This window comes from Taudactylus pleione, unplaced genomic scaffold (genome assembly GCF_031769625.1).
Source record: "Taudactylus pleione unplaced genomic scaffold, aTauple2 ptg000603l, whole genome shotgun sequence".
Classification (NCBI taxonomy): domain Eukaryota; kingdom Metazoa; phylum Chordata; class Amphibia; order Anura; family Myobatrachidae; genus Taudactylus; species Taudactylus pleione.
Window position 1 is genome coordinate 837,090 of NW_028285005.1, and position 24,100 is coordinate 861,189.

At 48.4% G+C, this 24,100-nt stretch overlaps 2 protein-coding genes across 5 annotated transcripts in view; one reads left to right on the plus strand and one right to left on the minus strand.

Moving 5' to 3' along the window:
- The window catches only part of LOC148480726 (uncharacterized), a 280,051-nt gene that overhangs the window by 198,147 nt on the left and 57,804 nt on the right, over nucleotides 1-24,100 (minus strand).
- On the plus strand, nucleotides 392-23,731 carry LOC148480730 (uncharacterized). 4 transcript variants are annotated; one of them, XM_088453939.1, is made up of 5 exons: nucleotides 392-426; nucleotides 2,759-2,863; nucleotides 16,910-17,007; nucleotides 17,196-17,973; nucleotides 21,518-23,731. In XM_088453939.1, exons 2-5 carry the CDS (start codon nucleotides 2,794-2,796, stop codon nucleotides 22,822-22,824), a joined length of 2,253 nt encoding a protein of 750 aa, XP_088310065.1. In that variant the 5' UTR covers nucleotides 392-426; nucleotides 2,759-2,793; the 3' UTR covers nucleotides 22,825-23,731. The 4 variants fall into 4 exon arrangements, with proteins under 4 accessions (XP_088310065.1, XP_088310068.1, XP_088310067.1 ...); XM_088453942.1 differs by having other exon boundaries at nucleotides 21,521-23,731; XM_088453941.1 differs by lacking the exon at nucleotides 392-426 and adding an exon at nucleotides 2,390-2,410.

Sequence of the window (24,100 nt, forward strand, 5' to 3'; positions counted from 1 at the left end):
GCTCCTCCTGTATAATAATAATAAAAGGACACCACAGGCTGCTCCCCCTGTATAATAATAATAATAATAATAAATACAATTACCTGCTCCCAGCCGCTCTCTGCCTCTTCCTGTAATAGAAAAAACGCCCCCAATACATAACCACGCCCCTCTCTATCACCCGTGTAGCTATGGCTACTACCTGCCCCGCCCCTCATATCATAGCAGCAGCGAGTATCCAATCAGGCGCCACAAAGTAGGAGAGACGTCCTGTAACTAGCACCCAGCTTCATCAATAGAGTAACATCCTCATAGTCTAATGGTGTCCTCATGTACGGTGAACGGCGGCCATTTTCTTATAGTCTTCCAGTCACAGAGCAGAGGGGGCGGGGCCACAGGGGCTTTAGCTGCCATTTTGTCATAGACATTCCTGACAGCCGGAGCCAGGTAACGTGTCCTGTATATATTATATTATTATTAAATAGGGGTAGAGGACCGTACAGTGATATATGAAGGGGAATAACACAGCTCCCAGCACACACTGATATGTGGTATTATTATTATATAGGGGGGGGGGACTGTACAGTGATATATGAGGAGGAATAACACAGCTCCCAGCACACACTGATATGTGGTATTATTATTATATAGGGGAGAGGGGACCGTACAGTGATATATGAGGGGGAATAACACAGCTCCCAGCTCACACTGATATGTGGTATTATTATTATATAGGGGAGAGGGGACCGTACAGTGATATATGAGGGGGAATAACAGCTCCCAGCACACACTGATATGTGGTATTATTATTATATAGGGAGAGTGGACCATACAGTGATATATGAGGGGGAATAACACAGCTCCCAGCCCACACTGATATGTGGTATTAATATTATATAGGGGGGAGGGTACTGTACAGTGATAGATGAGGGGGAATAACACAGCTCCCAGCACACACTGATATGTGGTATTATTATATAGGGGGGAGGGGCCTGTACAGTGATATATGAGGGGGAATAACACAGCTCCCAGCACACACCGATATGTGGTATTATTATTATATAGGGGAGAGGGGACTGAACAGTGATCTATGAGGGGGAATAACACAGCTCCCAGCACACACTGATATGTGATATTATTATTATATAGGGGGAGAGGGTACCGTACAGTGATATATGAGTGGGAGTAACAAAGCTCCCAGTACACACTGATAGGTGGTATTATTATTTTATAAGGGGAGAGGAGATTGTACAGTGATATGAGGGGGAATAACAGCTCCCAGCATACACTGATATGTGGTATTATTATATAGGGGAGAGGGGTCCGTACAGTGATATATGAGTGAGAATAACACAGCTCCCAGCACACACTATGTGGTATTATTATATAGGGGAGAGGGGACTGTACAGTGATATATGAGGGGGAATAACACAGCTCCCAGCACACACTGATATGTGGTATTATTATATAGGGGGGAGGGGACTGTACAGTGATATATGAGGGGGAATAACACAGCACACACTGATATGTTGCATTATTATTATTATTATTATAAAGGGGAGAGTCCAGGATTGCGCATTGGTATGTAAGTGTGGCCGTTATCAGCCAAACTTGGGCAGAAGTCAGGGATTCTACCGTGCGTTTGTATTTTTTCAAACTATCAAAACAGGTTTGTAGTGACATAATGTTTATGTGGCTATTTATAATTTGCCAGTGTCTGTGAGGGCCATGAACAAATCTCTGCTTCCCCTTGTACTATTACATAGTATACTTATACTGGTGTGTGTCATATTTCTCGTAATACGCACAAAATGTCACATTTAGTACTAGCTGGGATACCCGGCATTGCCTTGGTTGCAGAATGACCTTGAAGAGCATCTGTCAGTGCAGGTGCAGTGAGACAGTTGGAGGTAATTAGTAACGGTCAGTGCAGGTGCAGTGTGACAGTTGAAGGTAATTAGTAACGGTCAGTGAAGGTGTGTGACAGTTGGAGGTAATTAGTAACGGTCAGTGCAAGTGCAGTGTGACAGTTGAAGGTAATTAGTAACGGTCAGTGAAAGTGTGTGACAGTTGGAGGTAATTAGTAACTGTCAGTGCATGTGAAAAAATAAGCGCTCCTCTGAGGTATAGGGAATAGTCACTTGTCTAAACAACAGCCATCAAATCTTCTTAAATAAAAGTCAATAAACATGTGTAGGTCACAAATATTTATTTAACCTGCACCTCATTAAGTTTGGTTCGTAGAGAGAATAGGTTTTCTTCTACTTCTGTCAGTGCAGGTGCATTGTGACAGTTGGAGGTAATTAGTAACGGTCAGTGAAGGTGTAGTGTGATAGCTGGAGGTAATTAGTAACTATCAGTGCAGGTGCAGTGTGACAGTTGATCATCTGACTCACTGCTCTCCCGTTGGAGATCTGCCTGCCCCCCACTGGTACATAGCCTGTGCCTTGAGATCAGTCCTGTTTTAGGCACTGGAAACCACCAGGAGCAAACTTGATTAAACTAAAATTCAAATGAGAGACTCCACGGCCTAGTTGGTAGGCACCATGTTAGATCTCCATGGCCCTGACGACCTTCAGACTTCACTTCAGATTTAGTGAAGCTAGGTATAAAACTCTGGCCTTGTATAAAGGACAAACAGACAGACGCACACTTTCTCGCGTATTATATAGATATGCTCTTAGAGCAGCTGTAGTTAACCTTCCACACTGATATTCTTCTGTTTTACTTATGTCTTGTATCATTTATTGGTATTTATGTGTTATTTGTGTTTTATAAGGTAAAGAAATTACTGATCTAAAGGCAGAAGATATAATGGAGGAGGCATATATGATGGGTAGTCAGCAGTTTAAAGTGGAGGAAATCACTATATATATCAGCGCAGGTAAGTAACAAACACTTATTACTGAAGAGTCACATTTTCTCCTTGTACAGTCACTACAACAATCTCTAATCCTGCACCCTCCTCTGTCACTACAAACTAATGAAGGAAATGTATCTGCCCAGTTGGAGAGTCAGGAGCCATCAGCCCCTATTATACTCCTGCTCTTCCCTCACATCATGTCACTGTGTGTTACCAACCCAGAGATCTGACCAGTCTCCTCCCCACACTCTCTGGTGTATCTCATACATCAGGAGCCATCAGCCCCTATTATACTCCTGCTCTCCCCCTCACATCATGTCACTGAGTGTTACCAGCCCAGAGATCTGACCAGTCTCCTCCCCACACTCTCTGGTGTATCTCATACATCAGAAGCCATCAGTCCCTATTATACTTCTGCTCTCCCCCTCACATCATGTCACTGTGTGTTACCAGCCCAGAGATCTGACCAGTCTCCTCCCCACACTCTCTGGTGTATCTCATACATCAGGAGCCATCAGCCCCTATTATACTCCTGCTCTCCCCCTCACATCATGTCACTGTATGTTACCAGCCCAGAGATCTGACCAGTCTCCTCCCCACACTCTCTGGTGTATCCCATACATCAGGATCCATCAGCCCCTATTATACTCCTGCTCTCCCCCTCACATCATGTCACTGTGTGTTACCAGCCCAGAGATCTGACCAGTCTCCTCCCCAAACTCTCTGGTGTATCTCATACATCAGGAGTCATCAGCCCCTATTATACTCCTACTCTCACCCTCACATCATGTCACTGTGTGTTACCAGCCCAGAGACTGACCAGTCTCCTCCCCACTCTCTCTGGTGTATCTCATACATCAGGAACCATTAGCCCCTATTATGCTCCTGCTCTCCCCCTCACATCATGTCACTGTGTGTTACCAGCCCAGAGATCTGACCAGTCTCCTCCCCACACTCTCTGGTGTATCTCATACATCAGGAGCCATCAGCCCCTATTATACTCCTGCTCTCCCCCTCACATCATGTCACTGTGTGTTACCAGCCCAGAGATCTGACCAGTCTCCCCCCCACACTCTCTGGTGTATCTCATACATCAGGAGCCATCAGCCCCTATATACTCCTGCTCTCCCCCTCACATCATGTCACTGTGTGTTACCAGCCCAGAGATCTGACCAGTCTCCTCCCCACACTCTCTGGTGTATCTCATACATCAGGTGCCATCAGCCCCTATTATACTCCTGCTCTCCCCCTCACATCATGTCACTGTGTGTTACCAGCCCAGAGATCTGACCAGTCTCCTCCCCACACTCTCTGGTGTATCTCATACATCAGGTGCCATCAGCCCCTATTATACTCCTGCTCTCCCCCTCACATCATGTCACTGTGTGTTACCAGCCCAGAGATCTGACAAGTCTCCTCCCCACACTCTCTGGTGTATCTCATACATCAGGAGCCATCAGCCCCTATTATACTCCTGGTCTCCCCCTCACATCATGTCAGTGTGTGTTACCAGCCCAGAGACCTGACCAGTCTCCTCCCCACACTCTCTGGTGTATCTCATACATCAGGTGCCATCAGCCCTTATTATACTCCTGCTCTCCCCCTCACATCATGTCACTGTGTGTTACCAGCCCAGAGATCTGACCAGTCTCCTCCCCACACTCTCTGGTGTATCTCATACATCAGGAACCATTAGCCCCTATTATGCTCCTGCTCTCTCCCTCACATCATGTCACTGTGTGCTACCAGCCCAGAGATGTGACCAGTCTCCTCCCCACACTCTCTGGTGTATCTCATACATCAGGAGCCATCAGCCCCTATTATACTCCTGCTCTCCCCCTCACATCATGTCACTGTGTGTTACCAGCCCAGAGATCTGACCAGTCTCCCCCCCACACTCTCTGGTGTATCTCATACATCAGGAGCCATCAGCCCCTGTTATACTCCTGCTCTCCCCCTCACATCATGTCACTGTGTGTTACCAGCCCAGAGATCTGACCAGTCTCCCCCCCACACTCTCTGGTGTATCTCATACATCAGGAGCCATCAGCCCCTGTTATACTCCTGCTCTCCCCCTCACATCATGTCACTGTGTGTTACCAGCCCAGAGATCTGACCAGTCTCCTCCCCACACTCTCTGGTGTATCTCATATATCAGGAGCCATCAGCCCCTATTATGCTCCTGCTCTCCGTCTCACATCATGTCACTGTGTGATACCAGCCCAGAGATCTGACCAGTCTCCTCCCCACACTCTCTGGTGTATCTCATACATCAGGAGCCATCAGCCCCTATTATACTCCTGCTCTCCCCCTCACATCATGTCACTGTGTGTTACCAGCCCAGAGATCTGACCAGTCTCCTCCCCACACTCTCTGGTGTATCTCATACATCAGGAGCCATCAGCCCCTGTTATACTCCTGCTCTCCCCCTCACATCATGTCACTGTGTGTTACCAGCCCAGAGATCTGACCAGTCTCCTACCCACACTCTCTGGTATATCTCATACATCAGGAGCCATCAGCCCCTATTATACTCCTGCTCTCCCCCTCACATCATGTCACTGTGTGTTACCAGCCCAGAGATCTGACCAGTCTCCTCCCCACACTCTCTGGTGTATCTCATACATCAGGAGCCATCAGCCCCTATTATACTCCTGCTCTCCCCCTCACATCATGTCACTGTGTGTTACCAGCCCAGAGATCTGACCAGTCTCCTTCCCACACTCTCTGGTGTATCTCATACATCAGAAGCCATCAGCCCCTGTTATACTCCTGCTCTCCCCCTCACATCATGTCACTGTGTGTTACCAGCCCAGAGATCTGACCAGTCTCCTTCCCACACTCTCTGGTGTATCTCATACATCAGGAGCCATCAGCCCCTGTTATACTCCTGCTCTCCCCCTCACATCATGTCACTGTGTGTTACCAGCCCAGAGATCTGACCAGTCTCCTCCCCACACTCTCTGGTGTATCTCATACATCAGGATCCATCAGCCCCTATTATACTCCTGCTCTCCTCCTGTTGTCACCTGGGCTGCTGTTACCTTATTGTTTCTTTGGCGTTTCTCCTTGACGCTCTTTAGGTTTTTTTCTCTGACATTTGGATGTGGGGACCCTAGACATAGTGTCTCAGATCTGCCCTGTCACACTGCTGGGGATGTGAGGACCCTAGACATAGTGTCACAGATCTGCCCTGTCACACTGCTGGGGATGTGGGGACCCTAGACATAGTGTCACAGATCTGCCCTTTCACACTGCTGGGGATGTGAGGACCCTAGTCATAATGTCACAGATCTGCCCTGTCACACTGCTGGGGATGTGAGGACCCTAGACATAATGTCACAGATCTGCCCTGTCACACTGCTGGGGATGTGAGGACCCTAGACATAGTGTCACAGATCTGCCCCGTCACACTGCTGGGGATGTGAGGACCCTAGACATAATGTCACAGGTCTGCCCCGTCACACTGCTGGGGATGTGAGGACCCTAGACATAATGTCACAGATCTGCCCCGTCACACTGCTGGGGATGTGAGGACCCTAGACATAGTGTCACAGATCTGCCCTGTCACACTGCTGGGGATGTGAGGACCCTAGACGTAATGTCACAGATCTGCCCTGTCACACTGCTGTTGATGTGAGGACCCTAGACATAATGTCACAGGTCTGCCCTGTCACACTGCTGGGGATGGGAGGACCCTAGACATAATGTCACAGATCTGCCTTGTCACACTGCTGGGAATGTGAGGACCCTAGACATAATGTCACAGATCTACCCTGTCATACTGCTAGGGATGTGAGGACCATAGACATAGTGTCACAGATCTGTCCTGTCACACTGCTTGGGATGTGAGGACCCTAGACATAATGTCACAGATCTGCCCCGTCACACTGCTGGGGATGTGGGGACCCTAGACATAGTGTCACAGATCTGTCCTGTCACACTGCTGGGGAAGTGAGGACCCTAGACCTGGTATCACATATCTGTCCTGTCACACTGCTGGGGATGTGGGGACCCTAGACATAATGTACAGATCTGCCCTGTCACACTGCTGGGGATGTGAGGACCCTAGACATAATGTCACAGATCTGTCCTCTCACACTGCTAGGGATGTGGGGACCCTAGACATAGTGTCACAGATCTGCCCTGTCACACTGCTGGGGAAGTGTGGACCCTAGACCTAGTATCACATATCTGTCCTGTCACACTGCTGGGGATGTGGGGACCCTAGACATAATGTACAGATCTGCCCCGTCACACTGCTGGGGATGTGAGGACCCTAGACATAATGTCACAGATCTGCCCTGTCACACTGCTGGGGATGTGAGGACCCTAGACATAGTGTCACAGATCTGCCCCGTCACACTGCTGGGGATGTGGGGACCCTAGTCATAGTGTCACATATCTGCCCCGTCACACTGCTGGGGATGTGGGGACCCTAGACATAGTGTCACAGATCTGCCCGTCGCACTGCTGTTGATGTGAGGACCTTAGGCATAATGTCACAGATCTAACCTGTCGCACTGCTGGGGATGTGAGGACCCTAGACATAATGTCACAGATCTGCCCTGTCGCACTGCTGGGGATGTGAGGACCCTAGACATAGTGTCACAGATCTGCCCTGTCACACTGCTGGGGATGTGGGGACCCTAGACATAGTGTCACAGATCTGCCCTGTCACACTGCTGGGGATGTGGGGACCCTAGACATAGTGTCACAGATCTGCCCTGTCACACTGCTGGGGATGTGAGGACCCTAGACATAATGTCACAGATCTGCCCTGTCACACTGCTGGGGATGTGGGGATCCTAGACATAATGTCACAGATCTGCCCTGTCACACTGCTGGGGATGTGAGGACCCTAGACATAGTGTCACAGGTCTGCCCTGACACACTGCTGGGGATGTGGGGACCCTAGACATAGTGTCACAGATCTGCCCTGTCACACTGCTGGGGATGGGAGGACCCTAGACATAATGTCACAGATCTGCCTTGTCACACTGCTGGGAATGTGAGGACCCTAGACATAATGTCACAGATCTACCCTGTCATACTGCTAGGGATGTGAGGACCATAGACATAGTGTCACAGATCTGTCCTGTCACACTGCTTGGGATGTGAGGACCCTAGACATAATGTCACAGATCTGCCCCGTCACACTGCTGGGGATGTGGGGACCCTAGACCTGGTATCACATATCTGTCCTGTCACACTGCTGGGGATGTGGGGACCCTAGACATAATGTACAGATCTGCCCTGTCACACTGCTGGGGATGTGAGGACCCTAGACATAATGTCACAGATCTGTCCTCTCACACTTCTAGGGATGTGGGGACCTTAGACATAGTATCACATATCTGTCCTGTCACACTGCTGGGGATGTGGGGACCCTAGACATAATGTACAGATCTGCCCCGTCACACTGCTGGGGATGTGAGGACCCTAGACATAATGTCACAGATCTGCCCTGTCACACTGCTGGGGATGTGAGGACCCTAGACATAGTGTCACAGATCTGCCCCGTCACACTGCTGGGGATGTGGGGACCCTAGTCATAGTGTCACATATCTGCCCCGTCACACTGCTGGGGATGTGGGGACCCTAGACATAGTGTCACAGATCTGCCCGTCGCACTGCTGTTGATGTGAGGACCTTAGGCATAATGTCACAGATCTAACCTGTCGCACTGCTGGGGATGTGAGGACCCTAGACATAATGTCACAGATCTGCCCTGTCGCACTGCTGGGGATGTGAGGACCCTAGACATAGTGTCACAGATCTGCCCTGTCACACTGCTGGGGATGTGGGGACCCTAGACATAGTGTCACAGATCTGCCCTGTCACACTGCTGGGGATGTGGGGACCCTAGACATAGTGTCACAGATCTGCCCCGTCACACTGCTGGGGATGTTGGGACCCTAGACATAATGTCACAGATCTGCCCCGTCACACTGCTGGGGATGTGAGGACCCTAGACATAATGTCACAGATCTGCCCCGTCACACTGCTGGGGATGTGAGGACCCTAGACATAATGTCACAGATCTGCCCTGTCACACTGCTGGGATGTGGGGACCCTAGACATAATATCACAGATCTGCCCTGTCACACTGCTGGGGATGTGAGGACCCTAGACATAATGTCACAGATCTGCCCTGTCACACTGCTGGGGATGTGAGGACCCTAGACATAATGTCACAGATCTGCCCTGTCACACTGCTGGGGATGGGAGGACCCTAGACATAATGTCACAGATCTGCCTTGTCACACTGCTGGGAATGTGAGGACCCTAGACATAATGTCACAGATCTACCCTGTCATACTGCTAGGGATGTGAGGACCATAGACATAGTGTCACAGATCTGTCCTGTCACACTGCTTGGGATGTGAGGACCCTAGACATAATGTCACAGATCTGCCCCGTCACACTGCTGGGGATGTGGGGACCCTAGACCTGGTATCACATATCTGTCCTGTCACACTGCTGGGGATGTGGGGACCCTAGACATAATGTACAGATCTGCCCTGTCACACTGCTGGGGATGTGAGGACCCTAGACATAATGTCACAGATCTGTCCTCTCACACTGCTAGGGATGTGGGGACCCTAGACATAATGTCACAGATCTGCCCCGTCACACTGCTGGGGATGTGAGGACCCTAGACATAGTGTCACAGATCTGCCCCGTCACACTGCTGGGGATGTGAGGACCCTAGACATAGTGTCACAGATCTGCCCCGTCACACTGCTGGGGATGTGAGGACCCTAGACATAGTGTCACAGATCTGCCCCGTCACACTGCTGGGATGTGGGGACCCTAGACATAATATCACAGATCTGCCCTGTCACACTGCTGGGGATGTGGGGACCCTAGACATAGTGTCACAGATCTGTCCTGTCACACTGCTGGGGATGTGAGGACCCTAGACATAATGTCACAGATCTGCCCTGTCACACTGCTGGGGATGTGGGGACCCTAGACATAGTGTCACAGATCTGCCCTGTCACACTGCTGGGGATGTGAGGACCCTAGACGTAATGTCACAGATCTGCCCTGTCACACTGCTGTTGATGTGAGGACCCTAGACATAATGTCACAGGTCTGCCCTGTCACACTGCTGGGGATGGGAGGACCCTAGACATAATGTCACAGATCTGCCTTGTCACACTGCTGGGAATGTGAGGACCCTAGACATAATGTCACAGATCTACCCTGTCATACTGCTAGGGATGTGAGGACCATAGACATAGTGTCACAGATCTGTCCTGTCACACTGCTTGGGATGTGAGGACCCTAGACATAATGTCACAGATCTGCCCCGTCACACTGCTGGGGATGTGGGGACCCTAGACATAGTGTCACAGATCTGTCCTGTCACACTGCTGGGGAAGTGAGGACCCTAGACCTGGTATCACATATCTGTCCTGTCACACTGCTGGGGATGTGGGGACCCTAGACATAATATCACAGATCTGCCCTGTCACACTGCTGGGGATGTGGGGACCCTAGACATAGTGTCACAGATCTGTCCTGTCACACTGCTGGGGATGTGAGGACCCTAGACATAATGTCACAGATCTGCCCTGTCACACTGCTGGGGATGTGGGGACCCTAGACATAGTGTCACAGATCTGCCCTGTCACACTGCTGGGGATGTGAGGACCCTAGACGTAATGTCACAGATCTGCCCTGTCACACTGCTGTTGATGTGAGGACCCTAGACATAATGTCACAGGTCTGCCCTGTCACACTGCTGGGGATGGGAGGACCCTAGACATAATGTCACAGATCTGCCTTGTCACACTGCTGGGAATGTGAGGACCCTAGACATAATGTCACAGATCTACCCTGTCATACTGCTAGGGATGTGAGGACCATAGACATAGTGTCACAGATCTGTCCTGTCACACTGCTTGGGATGTGAGGACCCTAGACATAATGTCACAGATCTGCCCCGTCACACTGCTGGGGATGTGGGGACCCTAGACATAGTGTCACAGATCTGTCCTGTCACACTGCTGGGGAAGTGAGGACCCTAGACCTGGTATCACATATCTGTCCTGTCACACTGCTGGGGATGTGGGGACCCTAGACATAATGTACAGATCTGCCCTGTCACACTGCTGGGGATGTGAGGACCCTAGACATAATGTCACAGATCTGTCCTCTCACACTGCTAGGGATGTGGGGACCCTAGACATAGTGTCACAGATCTGCCCTGTCACACTGCTGGGGAAGTGTGGACCCTAGACCTAGTATCACATATCTGTCCTGTCACACTGCTGGGGATGTGGGGACCCTAGACATAATGTCACAGATCTGCCCTGTCACACTGCTGGGGATGTGAGGACCCTAGACATAGTGTCACAGATCTGCCCCGTCACACTGCTGGGGATGTGGGGACCCTAGTCATAGTGTCACATATCTGCCCCGTCACACTGCTGGGGATGTGGGGACCCTAGACATAGTGTCACAGATCTGCCCGTCGCACTGCTGTTGATGTGAGGACCTTAGGCATAATGTCACAGATCTAACCTGTCGCACTGCTGGGGATGTGAGGACCCTAGACATAATGTCACAGATCTGCCCTGTCGCACTGCTGGGGATGTGAGGACCCTAGACATAGTGTCACAGATCTGCCCTGTCACACTGCTGGGGATGTGGGGACCCTAGACATAGTGTCACAGATCTGCCCTGTCACACTGCTGGGGATGTGGGGACCCTAGACATAGTGTCACAGATCTGCCCTGTCACACTGCTGGGGATGTGAGGACCCTAGACATAATGTCACAGATCTGCCCTGTCACACTGCTGGGGATGTGGGGATCCTAGACATAATGTCACAGATCTGCCCTGTCACACTGCTGGGGATGTGAGGACCCTAGACATAGTGTCACAGGTCTGCCCTGACACACTGCTGGGGATGTGGGGACCCTAGACATAGTGTCACAGATCTGCCCTGTCACACTGCTGGGGATGGGAGGACCCTAGACATAATGTCACAGATCTGCCTTGTCACACTGCTGGGAATGTGAGGACCCTAGACATAATGTCACAGATCTACCCTGTCATACTGCTAGGGATGTGAGGACCATAGACATAGTGTCACAGATCTGTCCTGTCACACTGCTTGGGATGTGAGGACCCTAGACATAATGTCACAGATCTGCCCCGTCACACTGCTGGGGATGTGGGGACCCTAGACCTGGTATCACATATCTGTCCTGTCACACTGCTGGGGATGTGGGGACCCTAGACATAATGTACAGATCTGCCCTGTCACACTGCTGGGGATGTGAGGACCCTAGACATAATGTCACAGATCTGTCCTCTCACACTTCTAGGGATGTGGGGACCTTAGACATAGTATCACATATCTGTCCTGTCACACTGCTGGGGATGTGGGGACCCTAGACATAATGTACAGATCTGCCCCGTCACACTGCTGGGGATGTGAGGACCCTAGACATAATGTCACAGATCTGCCCTGTCACACTGCTGGGGATGTGAGGACCCTAGACATAGTGTCACAGATCTGCCCCGTCACACTGCTGGGGATGTGGGGACCCTAGTCATAGTGTCACATATCTGCCCCGTCACACTGCTGGGGATGTGGGGACCCTAGACATAGTGTCACAGATCTGCCCGTCGCACTGCTGTTGATGTGAGGACCTTAGGCATAATGTCACAGATCTAACCTGTCGCACTGCTGGGGATGTGAGGACCCTAGACATAATGTCACAGATCTGCCCTGTCGCACTGCTGGGGATGTGAGGACCCTAGACATAGTGTCACAGATCTGCCCTGTCACACTGCTGGGGATGTGGGGACCCTAGACATAGTGTCACAGATCTGCCCTGTCACACTGCTGGGGATGTGGGGACCCTAGACATAGTGTCACAGATCTGCCCCGTCACACTGCTGGGGATGTTGGGACCCTAGACATAATGTCACAGATCTGCCCCGTCACACTGCTGGGGATGTGAGGACCCTAGACATAATGTCACAGATCTGCCCCGTCACACTGCTGGGGATGTGAGGACCCTAGACATAATGTCACAGATCTGCCCTGTCACACTGCTGGGATGTGGGGACCCTAGACATAATATCACAGATCTGCCCTGTCACACTGCTGGGGATGTGAGGACCCTAGACATAATGTCACAGATCTGCCCTGTCACACTGCTGGGGATGTGAGGACCCTAGACATAATGTCACAGATCTGCCCTGTCACACTGCTGGGGATGGGAGGACCCTAGACATAATGTCACAGATCTGCCTTGTCACACTGCTGGGAATGTGAGGACCCTAGACATAATGTCACAGATCTACCCTGTCATACTGCTAGGGATGTGAGGACCATAGACATAATGTCACAGATCTGCCCCGTCACACTGCTGGGGATGTGGAGACCCTAGACCTGGTATCACATATCTGTCCTGTCACACTGCTGGGGATGTGGGGACCCTAGACATAATGTACAGATCTGCCCTGTCACACTGCTGGGGATGTGAGGACCCTAGACATAATGTCACAGATCTGTCCTCTCACACTGCTAGGGATGTGGGGACCCTAGACATAGTGTCACAGATCTGCCCTGTCACACTGCTGGGGAAGTGTGGACCCTAGACCTAGTATCACATATCTGTCCTGTCACACTGCTGGGGATGTGGGGACCCTAGACATAATGTCACAGATCTGCCCCGTCACACTGCTGGGGATGTGAGGACCCTAGACATAATGTCACAGATCTGCCCTGTCACACTGCTGGGGATGTGAGGACCCTAGACATAGTGTCACAGATCTGCCCTGTCACACTGCTGGGGATGTGAGGACCCTAGACATAGTGTCACAGATCTGCCCCGTCACACTGCTGGGGATGTGGGGACCCTAGTCATAGTGTCACATATCTGCCCTGTCACACTGCTGGGGATGTGGGGACCCTAGACATAGTGTCACAGATCTGCCCGTCGCACTGCTGTTGATGTGAGGACCTTAGGCATAATGTCACAGATCTAACCTGTCGCACTGCTGGGGATGTGAGGACCCTAGACATAATGTCACAGATCTGCCCTGTCGCACTGCTGGGGATGTGAGGACCCTAGACATAGTGTCACAGATCTGCCCTGTCACACTGCTGGGGATGTGGGGACCCTAGACATAGTGTCACAGATCTGCCCTGTCACACTGCTGGGGATGTGAGGACCCTAGACATAGTGTCACAGATCTGCCCTGTCACACTGCTGGGGATGTGGGGACCCTAGACATAGTGTCACAGATCTGCCCCGTCACACTGCTGGGGATGTTGGGACCCTAGACATAATGTCACAGATCTGCCCCGTCACACTGCTGGGGATGTGAGGACCCTAGACATAATGTCACAGATCTGCCATGTCACACTGCTGGGATGTGGGGACCCTAGACATAATGTCACAGATCTGCCCCGTCACACTGCTGGGGATGTGAGGACCCTAGACATAATGTCACAGATCTGCCCTGTCACACTGCTGGGATGTGGGGACCCTAGACATAATATCACAGATCTGCCCTGTCACACTGCTGGGGATGTGAGGACACTAGAAGTAGTGTCACAGATCTGTCCTGTCACACTGCTGGGGATGTGAGGACCCTAGACATAATGTCACAGATCTGCCCTGTCACACTGCTAGGGATGTGGGGACCCTAGACATAGTGTCACAGATCTGCCCTGTCACACTGCTGGGGAAGTGTGGACCCTAGACCTAGTATCACATATCTGTCCTGTCACAATGCTGGGGATGTGGGGACCCTAGACATAATGTACAGATCTGCCCCGTCACACTGCTGGGGATGTGAGGACCCTAGACATAATGTCACAGATCTGCCCTGTCACACTGCTGGGGATGTGAGGACCCTAGACATAGTGTCACAGATCTGCCCCGTCACACTGCTGGGGATGTGGGGACCCTAGTCATAGTGTCACATATCTGCCCCGTCACACTGCTGGGGATGTGGGGACCCTAGACATAGTGTCACAGATCTGCCCGTCGCACTGCTGTTGATGTGAGGACCTTAGGCATAATGTCACAGATCTAACCTGTCGCACTGCTGGGGATGTGAGGACCCTAGACATAATGTCACAGATCTGCCCTGTCGCACTGCTGGGGATGTGAGGACCCTAGACATAGTGTCACAGATCTGCCCTGTCACACTGCTGGGGATGTGGGGACCCTAGACATAGTGTCACAGATCTGCCCTGTCACACTGCTGGGGATGTGGGGACCCTAGACATAGTGTCACAGATCTGCCCTGTCACACTGCTGGGGATGTGAGGACCCTAGACATAATGTCACAGATCTGCCCTGTCACACTGCTGGGGATGTGGGGATCCTAGACATAATGTCAAAGATCTGCCCTGTCACACTGCTGGGGATGTGAGGACCCTAGACATAATGTCACAGATCTGCCCTGTCACACTGCTGGGGATGTGAGGACCCTAGACATAGTGTCACAGGTCTGCCCTGACACACTGCTGGGGATGTGGGGACCCTAGACATAGTGTCACAGATCTGCCCTGTCACACTGCTGGGGATGTGAGGACCCTAGACGTAATGTCACAGATCTGCCCTGTCACACTGCTGTTGATGTGAGGACCCTAGACATAATGTCACAGGTCTGCCCTGTCACACTGCTGGGGATGGGAGGACCCTAGACATAATGTCACAGATCTGCCTTGTCACACTGCTGGGAATGTGAGGACCCTAGACATAATGTCACAGATCTACCCTGTCATACTGCTAGGGATGTGAGGACCATAGACATAGTGTCACAGATCTGTCCTGTCACACTGCTTGGGATGTGAGGACCCTAGACATAATGTCACAGATCTGCCCCGTCACACTGCTGGGGATGTGGGGACCCTAGACATAGTGTCACAGATCTGCCCTGTCACACTGCTGGGGAAGTGAGGACCCTAGACCTGGTATCACATATCTGTCCTCTCACACTGCTGGGGATGTGGGGACCCTAGACATAATGTACAGATCTGCCCCGTCACACTGCTGGGGATGTGAGGACCCTAGACATAATGTCACAGATCTGCCCTGTCACACTGCTGGAGATGTGAGGACCCTAGACATAGTGTCACAGATCTGCCCCGTCACACTGCTGGGGATGTGGGGACCCTAGTCATAGTGTCACATATCTGCCCCTTCACACTGCTGGGGATGTGGGGACCCTAGACATAGTGTCACAGATCTGCCCGTCGCACTGCTGTTGATGTGAGGACCTTAGGCATAATGTCACAGATCTAACCTGTCGCACTGCTGGGGATGTGAGGACCCTAGACATAATGTCACAGATCTGCCCTGTCGCACTGCTGGGGATGTGAGGACCCTAGACATAGTGTCACAGATCTGCCCTGTCACACTGCTGGGGATGTGGGGACCCTAGACATAGTGTCACAGATCTGCCCTGTCACACTGCTGGGGATGTGGGGACCCTAGACATAGTGTCACAGATCTGCCCTGTCACACTGCTGGGGATGTGAGGACCCTAGACATAATGTCACAGATCTGCCCTGTCACACTGCTGGGGATGTGGGGATCCTAGACATAATGTCACAGATCTGCCCTGTCACACTGCTGGGGATGTGAGGACCCTAGACATAATGTCACAGATCTGCCCTGTCACACTGCTGGGGATGTGAGGACCCTAGACATAGTGTCACAGGTCTGCCCTGTCACACTGCTGGGGATGTGGGGACCCTAGACATAGTGTCACAGGTCTGCCCTGTCACACTGATGGGGGTGAGGAGACCCTTAGAGATACTATGGACAATATATTTTGGAAATATCTTAAAATGAAACACTAATGATAGATATTTATTCCCTGATATAAAGAGCTTTGACATTTCCTATTGTTCCAACCTGTTTATTGCAACATTTATGAGAAGCCTCCTTATATACTTGGTAAATGCCTCTTAAGGAGTTATACCTAGAAAGCTTTCCCCATCCAGTATATATGGTTAGGTTACTGTACACACATAACTTATATACAATGTACTCAGTCACTGTGTGTCTCCTACAGATGGACCCAGTAACAGAAATATCCCAGAGAGATGTCCCCGTCCTCTTTATTCACAGGACTGTACAAAGGAGAATCACAGGATCGCACAGGGGCATCAGGTAATAGAGGCTCTTCCCGAAAATTGAAATACAAAGGTGACTTTTCATTAATTGACCTGCATTAAATAATTAATCTGCACCTAATTGATTGTATTACATGCTGATATTATACCATTATAATATTTACTTAGATATAAATTACTCAGACATTATTAAAATATTATTTTGTTGTTTGGTGGGTAATTTAGGTTGAAGACCTGATTGATATTAAGGCAGAAGACATAGAGGGAGAAGAGACTTATGTAACTGATGTGAAGGCAAGAGATATAGAGGGAGAAGAAGAGATGTATGTGACTGATAAGGCGGATTATACAGAAGGAGAAGAGGAGACAGATGTGACTGATAGGGCAGAAGATACAGAGGGAGAAGAAGAGACGTATGTGACTGATATGAAGGCAGAAGAGACGTATGTGACTGATATGAAGGCAGAAGAGACGTATGTGACTGATATAAAGGCAGAAGATATAGATGGAGAAGAAGAGACGTATGTGACTGATATAAAGGCAGAAGATACAGATGGAGAAGAAGAGACGCATGTGACTGTTATGAAGGCTGAAGATATAGAGGGAGAAGAAGAGATGTATGTGACTGATATGAAGGCAGAAGATACAGAAGGAGAAGAAGAGACATATGTGACTGTTATGAAGGCAGAAGATACAGAGGGAGAAGAGAAGACATATGTGACTGATAAGGCAGAAGATACAGAGGGAGAAGAAGAGACGTATGTGACTGATATAAAGGCAGAAGATATAGATGGAGAAGAAGAGACGTATGTGACTGATATAAAGGCAGAAGATATAGAGGGAGAAGAGACATATGTGACTGATATGAAGGCAGAAGATACAGAAGGAGAAGAAGAGACATATGTGACTGTTATGAAGGCAGAAGATATAGAGGGAGAAGAGGAGACGTATGTGACTGATATAAAGGTAGAAGAGGAGGAAATCCCTACAGATATCAGTACAGGTGAGTAATAAACACGTATTACAGAAAAGAGTTGCGAATTCTCCTTGCTCAGTCACTACAACAATCTCTTATCCTACACCCTCCTCTGTTAGTGAGCAGTTTGTTAATTTCTAAATCTAATTAGAGGCGGTTACTGCAGATCTGTCCACAATTTAAATGAGACATGGAAAGGTAATCAGACCATGACTGAATGTCTTTAATGGATGTAATGTTTTACTCATACCAGACAATAGCATAAATGGTGGATCTTAGTATAGGAATCGGTATGGGATGCCGGCAGTCGTCTAGCATACCTACACTTGTTGTTCGGTAAGCTAACTCTCCCCCCAACCCGCTACTTACCTTCGGTATTCTGGTGGTCAGGATGTTGGGATTGTGATAGGCATCAGTATTCCGGCTCCGGTAATATCAGTGCCGGCATTGTGGCTGCTGGGATACGGACTGTAACCCGTAGTATGTATCAAGTAGAAATATGTGAATCCTCACCACACTTCTGTAGACTGGTTTCCACACACACTCTGCCCACTGCGATGAATCAGGGCTCTGAAATAAGTCAGTGGATGAGTGCACGGTCTAACCCACTAGATGTTTTATACTGACGCATTTAGTAGTTCTCTGTGTGCTTGGTGCAGGGCTGTATTCCAGATTTTGACATCATTAAAAGTGGTTCAAAAAGTGTCCAAGTGGAAGACGTAATCCTGATTTCCATTACCCATGAGTGGAACCATACTTTTAATTTTGTGTTTTATTTACTACACTATGAGCGCCTTCTTGTTATGTTACTTTATTTCTTCCCTACCTTCCATAATCTCATGGGTACAGTAGCAGCCATGGTTTGTAGTTATAGTATGGCCGGTCACTAATGTCCTATGTAATGAGAGTACCCAGCAGTGACTGTATAAACTTTGTGTACACTGTAAACTTGTCCGACACATTTTCATTGGTCGTTCTCTTGGCAATTTGGAAAGTAGCAGAAATAACATCCACCACTACCTGCTGGGGACATTACGTGATGGTGATGGTTCTCAGTGGTTGTTACTCTCCTCCTTGTTCCTAATGGAGGGAAGTGGGGTTACCATACTCCCTATGGGGGCCTGCTGTCATTTCTGTCCATACCTGGCCCACTCAGGGCAGAGGAGATGAGATTTGGAAGAGGTGATGGGCACTGGAGCAGGTGGTAGTAGTGGGTCACCCCAGCCATGCCATGTAACTGCTGCTGGTTTATTAGGAATCTAAACCTAGATCTAGCCCTTGGGGGGCACCAGGAAAGCTGGGAAAAGGAAGGAAGGAGCAGTAGGGAGTGGTAGAGATAAGGAGGGGGGAACAGACGGAAACAGAATGGAAGATGGAGTTGGCTGCAGAAGAGGGGGTGCTGCTGGAAGGAGGCAGAACCAAGCGCCAGCATCCTGCTGCTGAAGAACCCAGCTTCTCTGCTGTTGGCTGCTGCAGCCTCGGCCCCTGTTACATTCTTCCATCGCTGTTACCGCCTCCCACTGGCTGTTGCCTGAGGTCTGCTTGTACTGGATGACACAGAGCACAGAGGCTGGAGCCTGAAGGGGTGGCTGTACTGATCTGGAGGCAGTTGGAAATATACAAGCAGAGTGTACATAAAACTCCCAATGACAGACATAGGGACAGGACAGCACTTTGTTCCTGGTCACTAAGTTCCTGAGGTCACGCACCAGTCTGTGGAGCCCAGTCCTCCTGTCTCTCCTTGTATCCAGGGGCTTCCAGCTTGTGAGGGGCGACCGGCTTTTTGCATGCAAGGATGCTATTGTTGGGTTCTCTGAGTGTACCCTCCCCTAGGGACAGCTTCTAAATGTCCCATGGTCCGGTGTCCCCCTGATTGGATGATAGAATAAACAGGATTTTTATACTTATACAAAACCACATGGTGCTAATTAACACTAACATAAATAATAATAATCCCTTAGGACTGGTTAAGCACCTGTAAAACAAAAAAGAAACTCTGCAGCTTCATAAATATGAACCAAAGAAAAATATCACATGAACTGCGCTATACCAGTCTGTGTGATAAATATAATTCCCAGGTGCAATTCAGAAGAATATCTAATTTATTAAAAGTTGTCTAATAAATATTGCATGGGCCTCAGTATAATACAGATGTTTTACAATAATAAATCTATATATTATTATTATCACTATACGTCAAAACTACATCCAAGTAGGACTAACTGCTCCCTCTCACGATCATATAGTGTAATCCCAATGTCTGTGAATAATAATAATTGGAATGGTAGTATAATCCTCTTAAGTTACTGTCCAGATTTGTAACTTGCTGATAAAATAAGTGTTAATGCCGGGCTTGTCACATTTTTCTAAAATCTAGGAGCCAGGATGAAAGTGTAGGAGCCAGACCACACCCCCCCCCCCCCCCAAAAAAAAAATGATAGGAGTGAGGAGCACAGCTCTGTGTGTTATCCATCTGTTATACACACTATACTAGTCCACAAAATGGCCGCAGTTGAATGGATATAGTAACATGGAGCCCTCCTCACTTCTCTGCACAGCTCTTCTGCTCCACCCCCCCCTCTAATAATAACAGACCACATTTGCACATAAAACAATGGAGCGAGGACGTACAACAACCCCCACTACAAAGGGGGCACCCCAGGCAAACCACTCCTCCGCAGCCACAATGCTGTGCAGCTACCCCCCGGGCAGACAAACCCTTCCCCACGGCCACAATAATGAGCAGCTAACCTTCCCCCCCCCGTTAAATTAACTGCAATGGCCACACAACTATAGGGTACCCGACGGCAAACCACCCCTCTGGAACCATCCAGCCCTCCATTCCCCCTCGTGGTCGCACCGCTATCTTTCTGAAGCTGCTCTGCAATCCCTGGCCATGCATAGACCCTCTTACCGGAGAGTTCTATGTAGCCGGAGTTTGGATTCTGACTGGGGCAGAGAGGAGGAGTTGCTGCAGGCCGGGACAGAGTGGTGACGTCACCACAGGCTGGGACGGAGAGGAAGAGTCTGTGCAGTCCAGGATGGACAGGCACAGCAGTCACCGCAGGCAACTCTCAGCACATACACTCCTGTGCATGAAATGACCACTGCAGTGCTACAGAAACTAATCTCCGCTGGGGCTGACAAGGATCTGCTTCCGCCCTCCCTGCAAAATCTGGCAGCTAGGCAGCAAAATCTGGTCACCATGGTGAACTGGACCCCAGGATTTGCCGAGCCCTGTGTTAATGGATATACAGCATAGTTAGGGGGGACCGGGTTATGTCACAGATGTCAGCACTAACCCTGATAGTATGCAGAGAGGTTTATGTCATCACTGTACTGTGTTATCACTGCATGTTCTCATGTTACAGAGTAACCAGCACAAAAGACTATAATAAAGATGTAATCCCTGCTGTATACATAACAGCGTAACATCTCAGGTGATGAGTGTTGCAATGTACCTTAGAGCATTGTGACTTTATCTATTTGATGGTGATATAAGGACCTTTTGATAACAGTCTTTATGAAAAATTATTTTTATGGTACATTCATATATTTATTTTATTCCCAGCAGATGGATGTAACAGCAGAAATTTCTGGAAGGAGAATATAGTTTTATCTACAGATTGTGAAGTAGAAGATAATGACATCAAACAAGATTCCCTGGGAGAAAACCCCATTACCCAAATTATACATAACGTACCTCACATTGCAGATGTATCACCTGATCCTGTGTATAATAAGGAATGCTCTCCTGGTACCTCTATTACAGCCTTTAGAGCAGATAAAGTATTTCCCTCTTCTATAGATGCCAAATCTCTTACACAGAATACAAATCATATTACCCATCAGCCACCTAAGGTATGTGAAAGGCCATTTCCATGTTCTGAGTGTGGTAAATGTTTTACACAGAAACCAAATTTTGTTACACATCAGAGTAGTCACACAGGTGAGAGGCCATTTCCATGCTCTGAGTGTGGAAAATGGTTTCCACTGAAATCGGAGCTTGTTATACATAAGAGACGTCACACAGGTGAGAAACCATTTCCATGTTCTGAGTGTGGGAAATGTTTTACACAGAAATCAAAGCTTCGTATACATCTGAGAAGTCACACAGGTGAGAAACCATTTCCATGTTCTGACTGTGGGAAATGTTTTACACAGAAATCACAGCTTCGTATACATCTGAGAAGTCACACAGGTGAGAAACCATTTTCATGTTCTCAGTGTGGGAAATGTTTTACACAGAAATCAGTTCTTGTTAAACATCAGAAAAGTCACACATATGAGAAACTATTTCCATGCTCTGAGTGTGGGAAATGTTTTACGCAGAAATCAGATCTTGTTATACATCAGAGAACTCACACAGGTGAGAGGCCATTTCCATGTTCTGAGTGTGGGAAATGTTTTACACGGAAATTACATCTTGTTATACATCAGAGACGTCACACAGGTGAGAGGCCATTTCCATGTTCTGAGTGTGCGAAATGTTTTACACAGAAATCATATCTTGTTGCACATCAGAGATGTCACACAGGTGAGAAACCATTTTCATGCTCTGAGTGTGGGAAATGTTTTACACAGAAATCAGATCTTGTTACACATCAGAGAAGTCACACAGGTGAGAAACCATTTCCATGCTCTGAGTGTGGGAAATGTTTTACACAGAAATCATATCTTGTTATACATCAGAGATATCACACAGGTGAGAAACCATTTTCATGCTCTGAGTGTGGGAAATGTTTTACACAGAAATCAGGTCTTGTGACACATCAGAGATGTCACACAGGGGAAAATACATTTCCATGTTCTGAGTGTGAGAAAACTTTTACACAGAAATCAGATCTTGTTTCACATAAAAGATGTCACACAGATTAGCTACTCTCATGTCCTGATCATCAGAAATCAGGTCTCATTAGACCACCCTTTATTTACACTAGAGAAACAGTGTTTACAAATGAAAATGTATTTTTAAAAAATAACATCTTATTAAACAGCATTTATCCTGACCTCTGACATTTCTGTTTTGTGAGTGGTCATAGTTTGTATTACAGTCCTCGTATCTGCTGTTACTTTTCTTGCTCTATTTTGAAAGGAAAGTGACTGCAGTGTGTATAGTAGGTTTTGGATTTGGATCACCCAAATGGTATAAAAGGGTGTAGAATGACACTAGGAACAGTGACCAAGGCGGAAACAGTTCTGTCATCTAATAACAGACCATAAGGTCTGAGACCTGACAGATAAGTTTCTGACACCAGCCCCCTCCCCTCCATTATAACCTGCAAGGAGACCAAGTACCCAGAGCAATGGGTAGATATAAACAGTTAGTGTGACAAATAATTATATATATCATTATCAGGGCACAACAACCGTGAGGAGTAAGAACTGTCCTATATGTGAATGTCCCTGGTGCTCCCAGTGGTGTCCCCAGTATGTGTATATTTCTGTGTATGTATATATACTATTCTCTCTCCTTCCCGAGCTTAGAGAATGAGGATATAAATATCTATGAAATGAAATATTGTGCTGTATGTACTAATAATTGTATACATGCTACATTGTAATATTGTGCTGTATGTACTAATAATTGTATACATGCTACATTGTAATATTGTGCTGTATGTACTAATAATTGTATACATGCTACATTGTAATATTGTGTAGTTGTATTTCTCTGGTTCTCCATGTAGAAAATGCAGCCAATCATCTTCATGTATTGGGACTCGAGGGACTGAATGTTTGTCATGTGTTAATTAACTAAAGAAAGTATCATTAAAAACTGCTATTTATTATACTGAACTGAACCAGTTTCACGCATCCAATTATTTCTTTACGGTTTATATTGTTTTATATGTCATGTACACAAACTAGAAGGTCCACAAACATCTGTGGGCTAATGTCATGCAGAAATCGGATCATTCCTACTACAAAGCTGCTGTCTCCCTGTGGGATCCATGAATATTGTGGTATATCCATCTCTGAGACACATGTGAGTGCTGTGTGTTGATTACCAGCTTCATTCTTACAGGCTAACAGCGTATACACTAGAAGTGGTCACTGTACTCACCTGGGCTTTGCAGTATAAGGAGACACCTGCGGATACACTTCTGCAGCTAAATCTCTGCGATGGTACATTTGGCAATGGCTGTGCCAC

Coding starts and splice junctions, on each gene's coding strand:
- LOC148480730 (XM_088453939.1), top strand. CDS start 2,794: ATGGAGGAGGCATATATGATGGGTAGTCAGCAGTTTAAAGTGGAGGAA. Junction 17,008..17,195: donor GGATCGCACAGGGGCATCAG/GTAATAGAGGCT, acceptor TGGGTAATTTAG/GTTGAAGACCTGATTGATAT. Junction 17,974..21,517: donor CCCTACAGATATCAGTACAG/GTGAGTAATAAA, acceptor TTTTATTCCCAG/CAGATGGATGTAACAGCAGA.